At 31.2% G+C, this 23224-nt stretch overlaps 2 protein-coding genes across 5 annotated transcripts in view; one reads left to right on the forward strand and one right to left on the reverse strand.

Annotated features, from left to right (window-relative positions):
• Nucleotides 1-2949: 2949 nt before the first annotated feature.
• LOC115879463 (pre-mRNA-splicing regulator female-lethal(2)D) lies at nt 2950-10921 on the reverse strand. Its single transcript, XM_030896352.1, has 4 exons — nt 10665-10921; nt 10371-10553; nt 10121-10245; nt 2950-4279 (listed from the first exon to the last, which is right to left on the reverse strand). The coding sequence occupies exons 2-4, from the start codon at nt 10549-10551 to the stop codon at nt 3617-3619; spliced, it is 969 nt and encodes a 322-aa protein (XP_030752212.1). The 5' UTR covers nt 10552-10553; nt 10665-10921; the 3' UTR covers nt 2950-3616.
• Nucleotides 10922-11235: 314 nt separating this feature from the next.
• LOC115879464 (polypeptide N-acetylgalactosaminyltransferase 5) overlaps nt 11236-23224 on the forward strand; it is a 35311-nt gene continuing 23322 nt past the window's right edge. Inside the window, exons 1-8 of one of the 4 annotated variants that reach the window (XM_030896354.1) lie at nt 11236-11306; nt 11366-11859; nt 12053-12295; nt 12905-13071; nt 14730-14857; nt 14915-15105; nt 17288-17465; nt 17558-17738. In XM_030896354.1, coding sequence (XP_030752214.1) covers nt 11639-11859; nt 12053-12295; nt 12905-13071; nt 14730-14857; nt 14915-15105; nt 17288-17465; nt 17558-17738 — 1309 coding nt within the window. In that variant the 5' untranslated portion in view covers nt 11236-11306; nt 11366-11638. Of the gene's footprint in view, nt 11860-12052; nt 12296-12904; nt 13072-14729; nt 14858-14914; nt 15106-17287; nt 17466-17557; nt 17739-20811; nt 20993-23224 lie in introns of all 4 variants that reach the window. The other 3 variants (XM_030896353.1, XM_030896355.1, XM_030896356.1) reach the window with 3 other exon arrangements.

Here is a 23224-nt window from a genome sequence, read left to right on the forward strand (position 1 = left end):
TTACTCTTTTAACACCGTCATGGAGCTCTAATTTCATTGTGTTAAATAAATTAAAAATACCTTTTTAATTTTCAATCATTATTGCCCCAACAAAGTTTATCTAATAAAGTAAATTATATCATAAAAACGGTTATTTTTTTTTCGTAATGAACAATTCTCAAAAAATGTAATGATAAAAATTCTTTCTAGATTTTTTTCTAGTATACTCTCAAAATACTCATTAGTTCATAAAAAAATCTATATTATTTATATGGAAGGTTAAATAACGTTTAATTAGGGGATTTTGATATCTAGTTAAAATAGAAAATTATTATAAAGAAATCGATTTAGATATTTATTTAAAGAAAATAAAACGTACCATACTACTGAAAAAAATAGCGACGAGAAACGTCGGAAATGACGATGGTTGACATTTTATATACAGGGTGCGTCTCAAAAGTGGCTCATCCTATAACTTTCATTTTTTCACATAACAAAACGAGATTTGGTATGTTAGTATGACATAAATTAGGATTGATTGACGTATTCAATTGTTTTTGGTCACTTCCAGTTTCACCGGAAATGACTACAACTTTTGACTTTTAAATCATACCCTCAGTATTTTTTACTTTATTCGATAAAAAATGACACTTTGAATAGAATGATATATACATTTTCGCATACGGTTTATTTGAAATTGTAACATGTACGTGGTTCATAACCATAACGATAATTTGACTCAAAATACCAAGTGTATGGTACCAAATTATTAGTAAAAAAATGCTTTTTCCAAATACGCTAATAAGCCACCCTTGTTTTATTTGAAAAAATTGAGATATGATTACAAATACGATTTGGGTATCTTTTAAACAGCCAGGACAAAACACGAAATATTAAACATTATACGGTCAAATTTTTGTCAAGGCTCCTTGATTAAAAATTAATGATTTTATCATGGCACTTAAGATAAAGAAAATTAAAATACGATTTGTTTTTAAGCGAAAATATCAAACGTTGACATATGATATGTCACCGTATGTCATTTCCGGACATTCCAAACAATTAAATACGTCAATCAATCCTAATTTATGTCATATACTAACATACCAAATTTAGTTTTGTTATCGGAAAAAATAAAAAAGTTATAGGGGGTGAGCCACTTGTGAGATCCACCCAGTATATGTAAAATTATATGGTGAATACCATCGTCGTCATTCGTCATTTTTTGCTTTGACGCCGCTTTTTCGATCATACGGTATTAACGGTATAGCTATAAGAAAATGCGATTGACAAATTTTTGCAAACCATTTAAATATATACGTTTTTATTTCAAACATAACATTTATTTATTATTTAATTTTAGACCAGGAACGAATAATAAAATCTTCACCTCAACAACACTGTAGACGTTTCAAATATATACTATATTTAGACCAATTTCTATCTAAAATCTTATATACAATTTGCAATTTTATATACTGTTCGTCAGTTTATGATGGATAATTTTCACTCACAACAGAAGCCAAACTGTCCATATAATCGAATAACTTACTAATCTTACTTACACAATTCTTGTGTATTGTAAGTATACATGATGGGTCATATTTTCTACACAACTGTTGAAAATTTGTTAAAAAGAAAAAAAAGTGATTTTTAAATTATATTCCAGAGAAATACCGGCCTGTCATATTTTTGTTATGACGAAAGTAATAACTCAGTAAAAGAAAAGGAAAATTTAAACAGGATGTGAAATGCTAATATCAGCACAGATATCAGTAATGTTTCAGTCTATTACATTCTTCAGACCAAAGTTTCTAATTATATATTTAAAAAATTATACAGGGTGGTCCGAACTATATTCCGGAAACTTCGGCAGCATATTCTGCAGATAAAAATAAGTAAAAAAGTTCTTATAAATGTATGTCCTAAAATGCTTAGTTTCGGAGAGGATCAGCGTAAAGGATCACGGTAAAAGTTTCATTTTTATTTCGATTTTTTCCAAATAATTTCTGAAGTAACGTCAATATTTGGATGAAATTTGGTGTCTGGGAGTTTTTTGATACGAGAAATTTGATTTTGATGTCAATATGACTCCTACTTGTAGAGGGCGCCACCTACATATTTTTAACTTGTTTGAAGAGTAAGAACTTTTCGTCCGTACCTGTATAAAACTACTAAGTAAAAAAATATACATTTACGACGTTTTTAACGTAAAAAATGTCTCTTAATAAAAATCGCTACGAGTAATAGTTCTCGAGATATTTGAAATCGAAATTATCAGTACCTGTCATCATTGACATAAATTAAACATGTTGACTAAATAGTTAATAGACTGAAATCATAAATTTGAAATATTTTGTGCCAAATCATCATCAATCATCATTTTTTCGAAGAAAATGTTATGATTAATTTAAAAAAATAAAAATTTCCCAAATTTATCATTTCAGTCAAATAACTATCTCTACTCAACATATTTAATTTTTGTCAATAATGACATGTATTGACTTTCCATTCTAAATATCTCGAGAAGGGTTGTTCGTTACGATTTTTACCAAGAGACATTTTTCACCTAAAAAATTAAGAAAATGTATATTTTTTCACTAAGTAGTTCTATACAGGTATGGACAAAAAGCTATTACTGTTCAAAACAATTAAGACACATGTAGGTGGCGCCCTCTACAAATAGGAGCCATAATGACATTAAAATTAAATTTCTCATATCAAAAAACTACCTGACACCCATTGACATCAAATATTGACGTTACTTGAGAAAATATTTAGAAAAAATGGAAATAAAAATGAAACTTCTACACCCTGTATCTCTGAAACTAAGCATTTTAGGACATACATTTATACGAACTTTTTTACTTATTTTTATCTGCAGAATATGCTACCGAAGTTTCCGGAATACAGTTCGGACCACCCTGTATATTACACGGTCAATATAATCATAAATAAAATATGATAAAGTTTTTTGGGAAAATGTATAAGTAATTTCTTTTAAAAAACTCAAGTCAAGTAAAAAAACTACTTGATTATAAAACTCAGCAAATGATAGTTATTATGAAGTGTGCCCTGCTTATTATCACCCTAAACCAGCCCTAAATTTTCTTTTACCAGGACACATTTTTCCCAAGTATTATAAGGAAAAAAATAAGTATATGTATATTTGTGTGCATGATATTTTTACGTTGAGCTTTTTATTTGTCAGTCGTTTCTAGCATAAAAACTAGGAAGATAGACTCTAAGTATTGAAATAGTAGCAAAGTTTTTTCTTGTATTGCAATTTAAGTATTGTGCCTCATTCATGAATTTTACTTTACATACATTGATTTTTCTCATTCGTTTATAAAGAATGAGCATGAGTTATGTAAAATCATAATAAAAACATTACTAGGGTGTAAAAAGTATTGTATGCTTATAAAGTTTTATGATCAAGTAGCTATGACTGACAGAAAGATTAAAATTCTCTTGTAATTTCTAATTGTATATAAGAAAAGTATATCTGTTAAAAGTCCTTCAATAAAGAGATAACTTAAAAAAAATAGTAAAGTTCCAAATACATATTTGAAATAATTTTCTTAGTTTTTGTCAAAAAATGTAACCCATCAGGCATAAGCCAACGCGAAATATGAACTTAATCGACGTCTGAAGACATGGCAACATCTCCATTCGAACCAATCACTAACGCATCGTCATCGTTATATTCAATACTTAACACGGACGACCTTCTAACTCTTTTAGCACGTGTCCTATCGAGTTCGGTATCGGAGTCCGTCCGTTCCTGTTCACAAACACTGTTACTATCACCGTTCGATCGACCATTAGTCATTTTAAGTGTACTATTTTCCTTTTGTAACGTCTGGACGTGCTCCTTGGAGAGCTTTAGTTCGGTTTGTAGGAACAAAATTGTACTTTGCATTCCCTCCACGTCCTCGTCCAGATCGGCCAGGAACGAGTCCAGATCGTTTTGGGACTGGCGCACTTCTTCCGAAAAGCTTTTCTGTAATGCCAGATCGCTTTCCAACTTCGCTATTCGGCCGGAACTCGTGATTTTTCCCAATTCTTCATTTTCCTGATACAACAATCGACATTTGGCCATAAGCCTCTTTCCCGTATTGCTGTCCGGGGTGAATTTCCATGCTGAGAGCTCGTTTTGGGTATTTTCTAACTTCGTTTTCGTCTCCTGTAGTTCCTGCCTCAGTTGCTGCAATATACTGTTTACAGCGGGGTCCAACATTGCCGACCGAAGTGAAGGAATGGTTGGGGCCTGGGAGTTTTTTAATTCGTTTAGTTGACACTGTGAGAAAAACAAAAACATATTTTTGAAAATAACTTCAATTATTTTATAAAAATTAGAAATAAACATCGTATAATGTAATTAAAATTGGTTTTATTAACTTTATTATAAAAAATCTACATACAAAAATAAAAAAAACTTCGTTGCAAGGCACTCAAATGTTCTTAACTATGTTCTTCAGATACCAGTCCTTTTGTGAATATTAATAATAATTAATAAAATTAATAAATTATAACTGTTTGACATCACAATTTTTTTTAATAGACATAATAAAACTATTAAAATAGTAGTAAGTATAATTTTAATAAAATACCCTAAATTATTTTCTACATTCAATCATATTTACCAAATAGACTAAATGTGGTACTTAATTTAAAAAAATCATACAGAATTCTGATTTGTTTGTAGTCCCAGCAACTAAGAATACTTAACTGTGTATCATTTTATACAAATTTTGAGTACACTTTAAAATCCATAAGAGCCTTTTATCAGGCAGTTACAAAAAATAATTTATTATATCATTAGGACTCATTTATTATAATAAAAATACATTTAGTAAACTTATTTGATATAAATAACATTTATGCATTTGTTTTGTACAACAATCTTTAACACTCAAACTCAATGGTGTGATCATTTATACAGGGTGCTACAAATTCAGGGTACGAGCATTGATATCTCGGAAACCGTAACATTGGGGCAAAGTTGTGCCTTGGGATGTTCACAAATACGCTATCAAAAAAGGTTCAAAAATTTCAAGGATTGCTGAGTTATTTGGAAAAAAACTTTTTTTGAAAATCACTTTTATTTTTTCCTTTTATTTAAATCCCTTTGTTCGGATTATCGCGGAGTTTTTAACAGGACACTGCCTCCTCAATGAACACCTCAGTAGATTGAAACTAAGAAAAAATGACAATGCAGATTTTGTGGTTGGAAAAATCAGAACACCTCATCACTGGGTGCGCCGAGAAGAGATTCGTGCAAAAAACTTTGGTGATGGAAAAAATTTAACTGACATTAGAGATGGAAAACTACCCTCTGTAAAAAACGTCCCAGATACTGGCTTTTGTCAAAGCCCTGGGACTGTATGATGAGTTGTAACTCAAGAAAGGACACAATAGATATGTAAGGTAGCGGTGACTGAAATAGTGTGTGAGAAATAGGTGGGGCTGCGCCCCTAACATTTTTTGCTGGATGTATACCATGATAGTAAGACCCATGATTACCTATGGAGCAGTTGCTTGGTATACAAAACTAGAGCAACGTACACCTGTGCAAAGTACAGAGACTGGCATGTATCTGCATCACAGGTGCCATGAGAACATGTCCAACAGCAGCAATGGAGGTCATTTTAGACCTAATACCACTGCACATTGTAGTCGGTAGTTATGCCAATGCGACAATGATTAGAATGGTCATTGACGGTAACAGTACTGGGAGAATTTTCAGGTCAGGGGCTTGGAAAACCCTCAAAAAGAAAATTCCACTTCTCCAACTCCCAGCGGATGACATACCAAGAATTTACACCTTTGAGAAACACCTCACTGTAGTATTGAGTAATAAAAAGGATTGGAAGGAAGAAACGCTTACTCAGCATATAAAAGACCATGCCATAACGTGGTATACTGATGCTTCCAAAACCAAAGCAGCGACAGGGTATTTGGGCCGAAGACCAAATACTCCGAACCAATGGGCACCTACCCCAGTATCCTTCAGGTAGAAATTTACGCTATCGAAAGATGCGTACAATTTATCTAAGATAGGAACTATCGAAAACAGGAAATTGCCATCCTATCCGATAGTCAAGCAGCACTAAACACGATCCACTCAGTAACCATCAATTCCTTCCCCTAGGAAATGCAAGACCTTGTCGTTGGTGGGGAAGCTCCTGGTCAGGTGCTGAGGGGAATCCCCTCTAGCACTTGGCTTGGTCTAAGAAGCATCTCACTCCTCGTCTTGTCCCTGACTGACTGTAGTGTCGTGGCCAGGGAATTGCACCAAGACATATAACGATACCGGGCGGGGCTACGGACAGCCTCAACCTTGGGGCACCGGTGGGCACCCCATTGTATTTTACCCCTTACTTCTACATGCGGGGCTCTGTAGAAGTGGACCGACTGTCCCTAGCGACTCATAGGAACACTATGAGATCTGGTAATAATAGTAATAAAAACATCACCGGTGAAGCTGTGGGGGAAAGCCCCTAGCGACACTGGGAACAGTAACAATGAAAGTTCCAAGGGGCCAAACCCAAAGAGAACTACAGGAGAGGTGGCTGACACTTGAGTGAGACCATCCTCAGCAAGTGGCATACAAGCTACCACCTCCTCCAAGGGTCGGGAGCCTACCTCCTAACTCTAAACCCAACAGGCGACACAAGCTACCGTTTCGTCTACCCGGCCTGGGTCGTAGCTCCTCGACTGTGAGGGACACGGGTCTCCGTAGGAAATCCTGGGACTGTATGATGAGTTATAACTCAAGAAAAGGGGACACAATAGATCTCTAAGGTCGCAGAGATTAACCCCCCTCCCACTTATTCTAAATTCTAAAAACCATCAATTCGAAGTTGGTCAAAGAATGCCTAGAAAAGCTCAACAAATTAGGCAAAGAAAATGAAGTCCTCCTACTCTGGGTGCCTGCTCACCCACGGATAAAAGGCAATGAAAAAGCAAATGATCTAGCTAGGAAAGGAGCGAACACTCCACTAACTGGACCAGAACCGTTCTGTTTTCCAAACGGGAACCAACTAAAAGCGGAACTGAAGAATCTGGAAGACTCCATCCGTAACTTGTAATGGGTATCCTCCAACGGTCTAAGACACTCGAAAAAGTTTGAGACTGTATGATGAGTTAGGTCTGTAAGGTCGCAGTGATTAACTCCCCCCCTAAACAATCTACATTCTAACCCCCCCTCCCACTCATTCTACATTCTACCCCGAATTTGTAGCACCCTGTGTAGGCATAGTATTTATTCTATTTAAGATAAAAAAATAACAGCTAAGTAGGTAGTAACCAAAATTAGTTTTTCAAGTAATGTTGCTGAAATATCCACATTGTGGAAAATATTTTAAAAATATACAATCCCCACTAAACGACTTTGTCACAGGAAATATTAAAAGTATTTAGTGATATCCTTCCGACTTTTAAAACTTAGGTATGACTATTTGCATTTACTTACAAACATATTTTTTTTCAAATTGATATACAAAGGTAGAGAGTTGTCTCTGATTTAAGAGCAGTTGTCTCTGATTTAAAAGCATTAAATTTTCCTTCTGATTTTATAAAATTTTAACTGTTTAGAAATCAGTGTTATTAGAGAACAACGGCATACAGTCGAGTCGGCCTAGAAACACGTAAACGTTTACGTACGCATGCGCATTTCTTATATTTTCTATTTTTTATACACGTAAAAGATTCTTTACGTCTACGTATACGTGCCAGGAGCGGCCGACTCGACCGTATGCCGTTGTTCTCTATTAACTGGAAGGAAGGACAGTAAATAAAATTATTTAATCGAAAATGCAAAGAAAACCATAATTATATAATAACAATGTAATAGCTTTTCTTTAAAAAAAAATACAGGGGCAAAATATTGCATTGAAACTTTTGACTTCGGGCTGGGCATTTAATCTCTGATTTAATAGTTTCAAGTCATTTGGTAAACTATGACTTAGCGGTAACCATATTATATGCATGTCAGTAATTAGTAAATATATTATTATAAATAATAATCAGTAAACAATCATTTTGCTGATTATTATACCGGGTGCGTCTCAAAAGTGGCTCACCCCTATAACGTTTCAATTTTTTTAGATAAAAAAACGAGATTTGGTACCTATGTTGGTATATGACATAAATTGGGATTAATAATTGACGTATTCAATTGTTTTCGGCCACTTCCTGTTTCACCGGAAATGATTACAACTTTTGATTTTTAAATAGCACCATCGGTATTTTTTATTTTTTTACTTTATTCAATAGAAAATAACATTCTGAATAGAATGAGATATCATATGTCAAGTTTAACATTTTCGCATATGCTTTATTTGAAATTATAACTTGCGATTCGTAACGAAAATTTGACTTGAAATATCAAGTGTGTGGTATCAAATTATGCGTAAAAGAATGCTTTTTCCAAATATGCTAATGAGTCACCCTGGTTCCATTTGAAAAAATTGATTAAAAATAAAAGATATGATTAAAAATACGATTTGTGCATTTTTTATCCGGCCAAGACAAGACACTAAAAACATTAAACGATCAAATCTATTTTTCCAAGGCTCCTTGATTAAGAATTAGTGTTTTTAACATAGCCATGGCACTCTAGATTAAGATTTAAAATACCATTTTTTATTAAGCGAGAATCTCAAAAGTTGACATACAATACGTCATTCTATTCAGAATATCATTTTCTATCAAATAAAGTAAAAATATACCGGGAGTAACATTTAAAAATCAAAAGTAGTAGTCATTTTCGGTGAAACAGGAAGTGACCAAAAACAATTGAATATGTTAATCAATCCCAATTTATGTCATATACCAACATACCAAATCTCGTTCTTTTATCTCAAAAAATAAGTTATAGGCGTGAGCCACTTTTGAGATGCACCCGGTATATAATAATCAGTAAACTAATTACATTCAATTTATAATCAAGAAATAAGTTTAAATAAAAGGACTAAACAATTCAAATTTACAATAGATATAAATACTATCTGCTAGGTCTTTATAGTCATTAATACATTTTATGACAAAATCTACTTTTATATTTTATAACAGTCCATATTTCTTAAGATTTTACTAAACTACTTGAATGCATACAAAATACTTGAATACTCTCTAATTTTGTCAATAATTACTTATATGCATATAACATTTTCAGTTTTTCTCCTGACAAGTCATAATTTCGTACTTTATTTTTCCTTATAGGTAATATACCACATGACTGGAAGAAAAATTGCATCAGAGCTGGCTTTCAAATGAGGATCGCTGTCATTCTATAGGTAATTTATATGGTGAATGTCTTTGACCATCATTTCCAAGTAAACCTGACCCCATTTTTTTGATCATACAATATTTTACTATACATATTCCAAACTTTTTGTAAAAATATTCCAAATAACTTGGAATTAATTAACATGACTGACATTTTAATTTTGGAATCACAATTTTTAGCATAAATATCAATTGGTATTGGTAGTATTTACTATTTTTACTCACATTTTTAAAACACGACCAGTAAACACACAAATTTTAATTAGTATTTACTCTCTACTCATGTCCATAACTATTATAAGACTACTTGCAATTAAAGTTATCTTGTAATTGATACTTCAATGTCTTATTTTCAATATGATTATCACTTCATGTAGGTACTAAATATATTTACTTAAAATTCATTAAAAGGAATCTCTCAAGAAGACACTATAATAGCCTTCAGCTAAATAGAAAATGCTCTGTACTTAATATTTATAAATAGTAAACATTTTCAGAGAATCGTTTTACTCAGCTGTTAAAATTTTTACCTAAATAGACATATTTATATAACTTCCCCATTCACATTGTATCAAAAACTACTTATCAGAAAATAATTTCTGTAACCATAAAGTGTATACACACTATTCCAGAAACATAGTGCTATATATTTTAGCTTCATCTGGAACACCTCTGCACAAAACATTTTTTCGAGCACAACTTTTAATCACCGCACATTGATTGCTTAATTACCAACTTTACGATTGAATTACTTTGAAATTACTTTTCATAAAGCACTTTAGCCACATTTTTATCACTGTAGATACATAGTTAAGAACAATTGGCCCTGGTTGCTTCGCATACTGACCACAAAATCTTGGGTTTCCTGTTCTTTAGCTGTGAGTCTACGAACAAGCATTTTCTCCCTCTGCTGTGAGTCATGCAACTGCCCCCTTAATCTATCATTGATTTGTCGAATCTCGATGATTTCCCCTGTAATACACGACAGGAGTTAACCGAAATTAAACTTGCCACCCCACGCACTTCACTACACTGCACCAACAATGATACAGCACAGAGCGCATTTAAAACACAATAAAAAAAACTGAACTAAGTACCTTCTTGAAGAGAGAGTCTCCGTTCCAAACTAGTGATATAAGATTCTTGCTGATGCCAACGGTTTACCCATTCTGTAGGCGTCAAAGTGGATATCTCAGACTCTGAGATAATGACTCTTGATGGTGCCTTGTCCCTCTCTGCAGGGCTACTAGGCTGCTGCACGTCCCCTTGCTCCGACATGGCTGAAAAAGTGCACCTACTATCAATTTTATATTCATTAAATAGTTCTAAATTGTTCTAAGAAGCAGCCATATTTTATACGAAGCCGTGGCAAATAAACCGGTTTAACTTACTTTTCTCGAGATTCTAACAAGTAACGTAATGAAACACTACTATACTGTCCACAAATTTTCATTCAAACATAAATAACACCAAATACACTATCTAATATTAGAAAACGTACCGACCGACCTCAACAATTCCAATAACAGGTCAACGCCATTTTGTTACGGCTTCTTATTTTTATTTTTTTTAAAGACGTAGATTTTTTTATCGACTACAACTTCATGTTGTAAAATAGATTTCTGCAATTGGTTGCGCGACGAGGAATGGGCGTGAACCTGTGGCGTGAACAGAAATATGGAGATATGAATTGGATATGAACGTTTAAAAATTAGGATAAGCGTTTACAGCGTTTCTTACAGTTTTTACGTATATTACTTGCTTACTTCTTACGGTTTTGGATATTACAAGTTTAATATTTTGATGGTTTTGGTCTTTGTCTATACAAAATTCGGCAAAGTATTGGCGGAAAGTGCACGTAAAAAACAAAAAAAGAATTTTAAATGATCTGCTGTGTAAAAAACTAGTTTTAACGTTCAACCCATCCTTGGTTGTGACATATGTACATGTACTAATTTAGGGGGGGGGGTGAGGGTTGAGAGGGGTGGATTCCGTGTCAAGTGTCAAGATTTTGTCAAGTTCTCCGAGTCGTGGTAAATGTCGACGTGTAAATAAATCTAGGTGCGAAACCAAATAATTATGATTTTTTTAGTGAAAGCGAGCAGAATATTTTCCTATTTTGCACCATTTTAAGATCTTGAGTGATAATGAATCGAAATGTGTCGAAAACACAAGGCACCCTAGGACAATAACATCGGAAAATTTGTTTACATTTTTTCCATTTTCTTGACATTTCCTATCTACCAGACAATTCCCAGCAATTTTTTGCTGATTATTCATAATCTGTCTAACCTGTGATAATTAGTTTAGAGTTTCAGTAATGTATATAGTGTTTTAAAAACTAATTTTATCAAATACAAACAAGATGTTACACGGAAAACTCAGAATACATACCTGCAGGGTAATCCTTTTAACCTCGTTAGTATGGTTTTTAGTGGATGTAGTTATTTTAAGTTTTTATTCAGAATGCCTTGGGGGATCATGTAAACCAAAAACCCCAGAGGCACAGCCCCTCGTAGGGGACACTAAAGATTATGACTTCCCCTTAGAAGAAAACAAAATAGAAGAGCTACCAATAAATAAAAGGTAAAGTAAATTAAGTCTTCTGATTTTTTGAATTTAGTTGATTCTTCTAAAAATCAGAATTGATAACTATATGTCTTTAACATAAATAGATAAAGATATTTAGGGTATAAGTAATGACAATAATCTTATTCTTTTATATTTTTATGTTTTAAGCTTATAGATGTTTTTTTAATGTATCTAAATTTAATTTTAGGGAGACTGATAGTAATTTGCAAGGATTTTCTTTAACGTATCATCCATCGGTGCTGAACAGATGGCGACCAGCACCTGTTGTTTTGCCTGTATCAGGCAAAGTTGGGGAAAAGGGTAAAGCTGTACATATACCTTCTAGTCAAGAGGAATTGATGAAAGAAAAATTTAAATTAAATCAATTTAATTTATTAGCAAGTGACATGATATCCTTGAACAGATCATTGCAAGATGTTAGATTAGAAGGGTAAGTAACAATGCTGCGCCTTATTGTACATAATTTTATCTTGATGTAGAATCTGAGTATTTAGAAATAAAGACGTAGCCTGATAAGTGTGGCTACATATGATATATATTGTTTTTACAAGGTATAATATGTGGTAATTCTACCTTGAATTACACATTTTCACATGAGGCGATCTATTTTCTTGGAGTTTAGTGGAACTAATTGGTTGGTTGGTTCAGTTTGACTCACTTTCCACGTGTCTGTATGAATATTTTTATGATATATAGGTTTTTAGGTCTTTTTAATTAAAAAATTGTATATATTGTCTTTTTTAAACTAGAAATGTTTGATAATTTTATAAAAAATTTTGTTGTCATACCATTTTGGTTTATAATTTACTAATAACAATTATGAAATTAAGCACATTTCCAATTAGTAATAGTAAATTAAGTGGTTTTGAATTTGCCAATTGGTTACCTAAACTATTACAACTTTCACATTACAATAATGATTTCACCAAAAATTTTAAGTATTTTAATCTACTAAATAGGTTACAACCTATCTAGTTTTAATGTTTATATTTATTTCTGTGATATACATAAAATCTGTTTAATAAAACCTATTTTTTAGGTGTAAAACTAAAGTCTATCCAAGGCTTCTTCCCGCTACTTCCATTGTAATTGTATTTCACAATGAAGCATGGACAACACTTTTAAGAACAGTTTGGAGTGCTATTAATAGATCTCCAAAAAACTTATTAAAAGAAATTATCTTAGTTGATGATGCAAGTGAAAGAGGTAGTTGATTGCTTATTAAATTTGTATCAATAACATTTACTTCTTTTTATAAAAAATAAAAGTCATATAAATTTAGTTTTTAATTAAAAAAAAATATAATAAACCACAAAATAACTTTTAATTTTCAAAAGTGGCTCACCCCTATAATTTTTTTATTTTTCAAAAAAAAACGAGATTTGCTATGTTAGTAAATGACATAAATTAGGATTGATGATTGATTGATGTATTCAATAATTCTTTTCCATTGGTTCCTATTTCACCGGAAATTACTACAAGTTTTGATATTTAAGTGGCACCCTTGGTATTTTTTTACTTTATTGGATAGAAAATGACACTTAGAATATAATGACATATCATATGTCAACTTTTGACATTTTCGCTTAAAAATAGTATTTTAAATTTCAATTTAGAGTGTCATAGCTGTGTTAAAAACACTAATTTTTAATCAAGGGCCATGGAAAAATAGATTTGATTGTCTAATGTTTTAGTGTCTTGTCCTGGCCAGTTAAAAGATGTCCAAAACGAATTTTTAATCATATCTCATTTTTTGAAATGGAATGAGTGTGACTGATTAACATATTTGGAAAAAGCATTTTTTAGGGTTCCGTACCCAAAGGGTAAAAAAGGGGAACCCTATTACTAAGACTTCGCTGTCTGTCCGTCCGTCCGTCTGTCCATCAGCCTGTCAGAGAGTTGAAATTTTTACAGATAATGTATCTATGTTGCCGCTATAAGAACAAATACTAAAAACAGAATTAAATAAATGTTTATTTATAAATAAAAAAGTACTTTCACTAAACATTATCTTTTAAGTAAGAATTTTACATAGAATCTTTTAAGTCCTCAGTGGCCGCGTGGTTTAAAGCGTTAGGACTTTACGGCTGCTATATCGTTGGAGCCGTAGTAAGGCAGGTTCGAATCCTAGTCAAGGCGACTTTTTTTAATCGTTTTTGTTTAATTTTTACATATTTTTACATATTTATTTTAGTTTTTACATATTTATTATTGATTAATACAATTTTTAGTAATGTGTTTCTTCATTTTTTTTAAATTACTTATACGCGCATTCAAAATTTCAGCTAAATCGGAAAAAAGTTTATAATAACATAGTGTCTAATGTTGTAGAGATAATGAGTGGTACGGAACCCTTCGTGCGCGAGTCCGACTCGCACTTGCCCAATTTTTTACCAATAATTTGGTACTACATACTTGGTATTTCAAGTAAAATTGTTGTTAGGAACCGCATGTTACAATTTTAAATAAACCATATGCGAAAATGTCAAAAGTTGACATATGTTATGTCATTCTATTCATTTCTATCAAATAAAGTAAACACAAATTCCAATGGTGCCATATAAAAAACAAAAGTTGAAGTCATTTCTGGAGAAACAGGAAGTAACCGAAAACAATTGAATACGTCAATCAATCCTAATTTATGTCATATACTAACATACTAAATCTCGTATTTTTATCGAAAAAAAAAACAAAAAAGTTATAGGTGTTAGCCACTTTTGAGACGCACCCGGTATATATATTTTTTTAAATATTTGTTTAAAATTTCTAGCAATTGGTCTCTAAATGATAATCTGTCTCTAAACCACAATTAGAAATTGTAATAATATTTAGAATGAAATATTTAAATAATAATTTATTTTTAGATTATTTGGGTAGGAAATTAGAAAACTACGTTAAAACTCTTCCAGTACCTACTTATGTATTGAGAACTGAAAAAAGATCAGGTCTAATCCGGGCTAGGCTTTTAGGAGCAAAAAAAGTTACTGGACAGGTGAAATAATAAATAGATCATTTTTTTGTTTTATTTTAATACTAACTTCTCTTTTAGGTCATTACTTTCCTAGATGCTCATTGTGAATGTACAGAGGGTTGGTTAGAGCCACTTCTTGCCAGAATAGTAGAGAATAGAAAAACCGTTGTGTGTCCTATTATAGACGTTATATCAGATGAAACTTTTGAATATATTACAGCTTCCGACATGACCTGGGGTGGTTTCAATTGGAAACTTAATTTTAGATGGTAAGTGAAATGTGTTAATACAAAAGGGGGGGTTAATGCGTGTGCAAATGATCGTTATCTAATTCATTAAAAGTTATTAAAGAATATCAAATTAAAATGTAATAATTAGAATTATAATATCAATACTATTAAACTGGAATATTGCGAAATATACAGAATGTTCCAAAAAAAATATATAAATTTTTTTTCAAAATGTATTGTAGCTACAAATAAACTACCGTTTATTTTAGTCAAAATAGTAAGGAATATAAAATTAAAATGTAATTATTAGAATTATAATATCAAAACTAACTATTAAACTGGAATATTGAGAAATATACAGAATGTTCCAAAAAAAATATTTTAATTTTCCTTCATAATTTATTGAAGGTACAAATGAACTACTGTTTATTTCATTCAAAATAGTAAGGAATACAAAATTAAAATGTTATAATTAGGTTTGTAATATCAATACTATTAAACTTGAATATTAAGAAATATACAGAATGTTCCAAAAAAAATATTTTAATTTTCCTTCATAATTTATTGAAGGTACAAATGAACTACTGTTTATTTCATTCAAAATAGTAAGGAATACAAAATTAAAATGTTATAATTAGGCTTGTAATGTCAATACTATTAAACTTGAATATTAGAACATTTACAGAATGTTCCAAAAAATTATATCAATTTTCCTTCATAATTAAATTTATTGAAGGTACAAATGAACTACTGTTTATTTCATTCAAAATAGTAAGGAATACAAAATTAAAATATTATAATTAGGCTTGTAATGTCAATACTATTAAACTTGAATATTAGGAAATTTACAGAATGTTCCAAAAAATTATATCAATTTTCCTTCATAATTAAATTTATTGAAGGTACAAATGAACTACTGTTTATTTTTTCAAAATAGTAAGGAATGCAAAATTAAAATGTTATAATTAGGTTTGTAATATCAATACTATTAAACTTGAATATTAAGAAATATACAGAATGTTCCAAAAAAAATATTTTAATTTTCCTTCATAATTTATTGAAGGTACAAATGAACTACTGTTTATTTGATTCAAAATAGTAAGGAATACAAAATTAAAATGTTATAATTAGGCTTGTAATGTCAATACTATTAAACTTGAATACTAGGAAATTTACAGAATGTTCCAAAAAAATATATATTAATTTTCCTTCATAATTTATTGAAGGTACAAATGAACTACTGTTTATTTCATTCAAAATAGTAAGGAATGCAAAATTGAAATGTTATAATTAGGCTTGTAATGTCAGTACTATTAAACTTGAATATTAAGAAATATACAGAATGTTCCCAAAAAGTTATATCAATTTTCCTTTATAATTTATTGAAGGTACAAATTTACCACTGTTTATTTCAGTCAAAATAGTAAGGAATACAATATTAAAATGTAATAATTAGATTTTTTATGTCAATACTATCTATTAAACTTGAATATTGAGAAATATACAGAATGTTCCAAAAAATATATCAATTTATTTGCAATTTATCTTGAAAATTTATTGGAGGTACAAATGAACTACTGTTTATTTCAGCCAAAATAGTATGTAATACAAAATTAAAATGTAATAATTAGAATTATAATGTCAATACTATTAAACTGGAATATACAGAATGTTGCAAAAAAATTATTCAAAATTTATTGAAGGTACAAATGGATTACTGTTTATTTTAGTCAAAATAGTACTTTGAAAATAGTATGGAATACAAAATTAAAATGTATTAATTAGAATTATTATAATGTCAATACTATTAAACTTGAATAATGAAAAACTATGTAGTGGAAATATACATAGTGGTAAAAACATCTTTTTTTTTTACTTTATAAAGTTTTAGATATATTTTTCTACACATAAGGGTTGACTTGATAGTTTTGACTGACCAGGTAAAACGTTAATTGTAAAGGGGGCTTAATATCTTATAGGTTTTTTGTCCCTCAATATCCATAGCCTACTTGATTTAACCGATTGACTTTTATGAAGGCTTTTATCAAACACTATATCACAGAAATCAACTGCTAGGTTGATTTTAAGTATCCAGATTATTACAAAGTATATTTACCTTATTCGAGATGGTTTTCCTTGTACATATTTATTTCTAGAACCAATTTTTAATTGTCTTTCTATATAATTTACCTTCATTTTACATTATTCTATGTGTATTAAGGTATAGAGTATCGCAGAGGGAAATGGACAGGAGAAAAGGTGACAGGACGGCCCCATTAAGAACACCTACCATGGCCGGAGGTCTTTTCTCAATAGACAAGGATTATTTCTACGAAATAGGGTCGTACGATGAAGGAATGGATATATGGGGCGGCGAAAACTTGGAAATGAGTTTCAGGGTAAGTTTTGTTTTAAAAATTACCTCAATATACCGTTTTACGGAATTACCAACTTGTAACACCTACATAAAGCGAAATAAATGCACATTTAGGTATGGCAGTGCGGTGGTATTCTAGAAATCATACCGTGTTCGCACGTGGGTCACGTGTTTCGTGACAAATCTCCGTACACTTTTCCAGGAGGCGTTTCGAAAATTGTTTTGCACAACGCGGCCAGGGTTGCCGAAGTCTGGATGGACGAATGGAAAGATTTTTACTATTCTATGGTTCCAGGTTTGGCGTCTTTTTTTGAAAAACTTTTATTTTGGGTCAGCGCTGCTGGAGCTTTATTTTTTTTTTATTTTGGCGACAAAAAACACTGGGTTTTTGTGGTAGTGATATTATGAGTGCTGTGGTATTAGGACGATGCAACTAATTCCTTTTTCTCGGTTAAAAACCGTTTTGACATTTGTTTTAAAATGTTACTAGCAAAGAGTAGCATATGTTTGTCTGTGAGAGTGTGATAACGACATAAATATTTACTTAGCTAGCTTGTTAAAGGATGGTTCGAGTTTTTGTTAAAATTAGAAATATTTCGAATTTTACTTCTTTTTGGGAAATGTTTTGCTAATAAATACACGTAATAGTATAGACTTTTATATACGTTATATTAACTACAAAATCGTTTATTTTATACAACCAACTAGTGTTATATATTATACCGATCTGGTCGTCGAAACTGCGTGATCTGGATTTTAACGTGTAAGACAGTGTGTAGACAGCTTAAATAAAAAATCAATGTATTAAAAAGAGATAAAAGTTAGGTTGATACATTTCTTCTCTCCGGTGTTGCCGGATTTTGCATCAAAATTTCAAACCGCACTAGTAATAATAATAATAATAATAATAATATGTCTTTATTTTAATAATCCTCGGCGAATTTCAGTAAATAACTGCTTAGTTAACCGAGTACCATTACAGTATAACCTAACAAATAATATCAATATCTACTACCTTATCTTAAATTAATATATCAAATGTATAAATATAATAACAAAATTCGTTTATTATTTTATTTCTCGTACGAACCGGCAACACTGTATGCCGCTTTTTATTTTGTCTCTGTCTCTCAACTGGTCGTATATATTTATCTCTGTCTTACGCATTAAAGTACAGAGCACGGAAATAAAGTGACCAGGGCTAGTATAACTTATAAGTTTTTTAAATTACTGCTTCGTTTTGTCTCCTTCAATATTAAGTTTCTTTAGTACATATATAAATATACTATATAGTAGATACTTTATAAAGTTTTAGATATATTTTCTCATATAATTAAATATGATAAAAATATTAAATCGATACTCTGCAATATTATATATTATTCTGCCCTATTTTTTAACTAGTATAATTTCAGTAGTATACATGAAAGTTTTTAAAATAGTCTATTTTTTCTATGCACGTAAAAACCGGTGTTGTAGATGAACACCGGTGTCGAGATAAACACCGGTGCTGAAATGAATACCGGTGTTGAGATAAACACCGGTGTTGTCACCGGTACACGGACTGAACACCGGTGGTCATCAACACCTAACACCGGTGTTCAAATCTCAACACCGAACAGGTCTACCACTGTATGCCGCTTTTTATTTTGTGTCTCAACCGTTCATTTATATTTATCTCTATCGCATGCATTAAAATACAGACCACGGACAAGTATCCAGGATGGTATACAGGCTATTCCATTAAAAAAGCGGTTCATGTAAAACCTTTGTGAAACTCTCTGAAAAATCTCTCTGAAATCCTGTATATCATATTTTTTTTCAAATTATTACCTCGTTTCAAATATCAGCTAGCTAATTATTGCTGAACCTTTACAAGTTGTTCTATTTTCTTATATTTCATTTCCGTTTATTTCATAATAAATAAACAAAACTATTTTTAAACCATAATTATGAAGCAACATTTTTTACCGTGTATTGTATTGTTTATAAAATATTTCGACATCATTTGTCGCTTTTCTAGGTACTGTTAGAATTTAATTGTAAATAATATATTTGTTTTAATCAGCTTTGCTTACAAAACATAGTTATATCATGATTAATAGTATATAAGTACTTTGATATAGCTAGTATACAGGATGAAAATAAATAAGTAGAAATTCGGAAAAAGAAAGAAATTAAGAAAAAAAAAATTAAGTAGAAATTTTTTTTAAATTTTATTAATTGTATAATATGATTGTATAATATTGGTAAAATTTTTCGATTTAGCGTTTTCCCATAAAGTCATTTGATTATACATTTTGTTCTAAAATCACTATACCGGATGCGTCTCAAAAGTGGCTCAGCTCAATAACTTTTATTTTTCGGATAAAAAAATGAGTTTGGTATGTTAACATCTACATTATATAAAATTCTAATGTTTATCTGTGTCGTCTCTACTGAAGTAACGACTTGCTCTAGAAAGTTGCTATTTTTACTAAATGATAGCTAATTGGCTCTTCTAAAAACTGTCGTCGCCGGATTTTTTATTTTTCATTTAATTAAAAAAAAAAGTTTTTTTTCATGATGTCGTGGCGGATGCGCCAGGCTTCAACTAGTATGATATAAATTAGGATTGATTGACGTATTTAATTGTTTTTGGTCACTTCCTGTTTCACCGGAATTGACTACAACTTTTGATTTTTAAATGACTCCTTCGGTATTTTTTACTTTATTCGATAAAAAATGATACTCTGAATAGAATGACATATCATATCGTCCTATTGTTGCCAAAAGTCACTAACTAACATTTTTCCGAACAACCAAATTCAATCACTAACTATGTTTTGAAGCAAAACGATTGCAAAAATCATTAACTACGATTTCTGGCTATTTACGTTTTATTTTAATACCGAATAGTTACTAACTATAACATCTTTATGCAATGCAATTCATCTTTAGACGCATTTTTCTCGGAAGTAAAAAAAAGTAAGTTAGTGACTTTTGGCAGCATTGGGACGATATGTTAACTTTTGACATTTTCCCATATGGTTTTAAATCGTATATAAATGTTAATTGAAATTGTAACATGCGGTTCATAACGACAATTTAACTCGAGATACCAAGTGTGTGGTACCAAATTATTCATAAAAAATGCTGAAAAAATAAAAAAGTTATAGGAATGAGCCACTTTTGAGACGCACTCGATATAAATCATAATCTTAATTTACCAGGTAAAGCGTGTAAATATGAAATATTACTAGTTGAAAATGTTGACACGGGTCTACTGCTTTTTCTTACGAATTCAGTGTACATTGCTCCATAAACTTTTAATAAGAACTCGAACCAGTTTAGTTGTATTTTTTTTTAAATTCCTGCCTGGGGCTTAGGTGTGGCAGTGCGGGGGAATCCTGGAGATAATCCCGTGTTCCCACGTGGGACACGTGTTTCGGGACAAGTCTCCCTACACATTTCCAGGAGGGGTTTCGAAAATCGTACTGCATAACGCAGCCAGGGTAGCTGAAGTCTGGATGGACGATTGGAAAGAGTTTTACTACATAATGAGCCCAGGTTCGATAAGAGTGACGTTTAACTGCTTTGTCTCGATTGAAATGGGCGTGCTTTAACTTATTCTAATGCTCTTTAACGTGTCATGTTCATGAACTATCATTTTAACGTATAATTTTTCTTATTTGAAATGAAACATCAAAAAAATATACTTGTACAGGGTGTCCCACTAAGAATAGCTCTCGACTGTATCTCAGAAAGTATTAGACATAGAGCTTCCGGAAAAAAATATAGCTAAGGACGCCATGAGAAATTCCTGAAAATTATTTTCAAGTTTGTAGAACGGCCGCTAGAGGGCGCAACTGCTATAAAAAAATAAGGAATAGGAGTTTTTACACAATTTTGCTTAGATAACGGGTACTATAAATAATAGCTTCATAATCTCTAGTAAATTTTGAATATTTTTCATTCGAACCATTTTTTCCTATCTGCCACAATGAAGTGGTGGGAGAAGGTTAGATCTGTTTTTATTTAAATATTAATAACTCCGGACTGGATGAACGGAATCCAACAAACGGGGGCTCGTTTAAAAGAGAGTTTCTTACTCTATATTTTACCGTATAAACAATAATAATAAGCTTTTCAATGTAGACGCTAGAGGGCGCTGTCTTACAATTTAACAAACATTGTGCGTTTTTTCAAAAAAAATAAATGCGATAGTATATGTAATTTTAGCTGATAGTAAAGAGTAATAAAAGCTTAAAAAGCCAGCGAAAACCACATCTTGATATCTTTTTTCAAACCAAAGTTATTAGCAAAATTATAATAAATTAATACGAAAATATAAGCCCTTAATTACCTTATTTTTCTAACACAATATTACTAGCCCTCTTGATTATGAACATTCTGACAATAAATAAGATCTATTAATATCTAATAATTAAGATATCAATGACTGTTAATTAGAAACGACGCCTCAGTTAAGTCATGATAGGCTTTGGAAAAAAGTTGCTTTTGACGTAATATTATAAACGTCAAGTGTTATTAGATATTAGATCAACATTTTGATAGTCTTAACAGCGTTTTTTCTCTATTGAAGAAAGGCATTTTTAGAAAAGCAATAAAAAAGATATAATAATATTTTGATGTTTAAACTATCCCTCTAAAAGCAACTTTTTTCCAAAACCTACCATTAATTCACAGAGTTGTCGTTTATTGCCACCGTCATTGATATCTTAATTATTAGATATTAATACACCTAGTATTATGGTATTCTGGTTCATTGTCGATTTTTTGAATAAAATAATCTTTTTTATCTTATTTCTTATTTGAATGGTCATAATCAAGAGGGCTAGTAATACCGTGTTAGAAAAATAAGGTAATTAAGGGCTCATATTTTCGTATCTATACTAATATATAAAATCCTTTGTGTGACTGACATACTGATTAATCACGATCCTGCTCAAACCACTCAACGTAAGAAGCTCAATTTTGGCATACAGGTTGATTCTAGGGTGTAGAGGTTCGATAAGAAGGGATTTTTCGAAATTCCAGTTCCAAGAGAGTGAAACCACCCCTCAAATATTACAATATTTTTTATTTAAAAAACGGTCAAGTTTCCGAAAAACGCTTAAACACGTATATTTTATTTTGTTTTTTTACATATTTTAAGATTTTTTAAAAATGTATACAGGGTGTTTCGAAAAATCTGATCATTGATTAATCACGATCCTGCTTAAAGCGCTTGACGTAAAAAGCTGATTTTTGGAAAACAGATTGACTTTAGGGTGTAGAGGTTCGATAAGAAGGGATTTTTTGAAACTCGAATTCTAAGGGGGTGAAACTATCCCTCAAATATTAAAAAAAAATTATTTAAAAACCGGTGAGTTTCTCGGAAAAACTCTTAAACACGTATATTTTATTTTGTTTTGTTTTACATATTTTAAGATTTTTTATAAATTTATACAGGGTGTTTCATAAAATATGACCATTGAGTAATCACGATTCTGTTTAAACTGCGTTAGAGTAGAGGTTCTCTGCTAGTAGAGGTTCGATAAGGAGGGGTTTCTCGAATCTCAAATTCCAACAGGGTAAAAACGCCCCTCAAATATTACAATATTTGTTATTTAAAAAACGGTTAGTCTTTCGGGAAAACGCTTGGACCAGCATAATTTATTTGTTTTTTTTACATATTTTGAATTTTTTTAAAAAATCATACAGGGTGTTCCAAAAAGTTGGGTAATTTCTTAACCACGATTCTGCTTAAACTGCTTGACGTAAAAAGCTTATTTTGGC

The sequence above is a fragment of the Sitophilus oryzae genome, unplaced genomic scaffold (assembly GCF_002938485.1).
Source record: "Sitophilus oryzae breed Bouriz unplaced genomic scaffold, Soryzae_2.0 scaffold_1576_pilon_pilon, whole genome shotgun sequence".
Taxonomy (NCBI): domain Eukaryota; kingdom Metazoa; phylum Arthropoda; class Insecta; order Coleoptera; family Curculionidae; genus Sitophilus; species Sitophilus oryzae.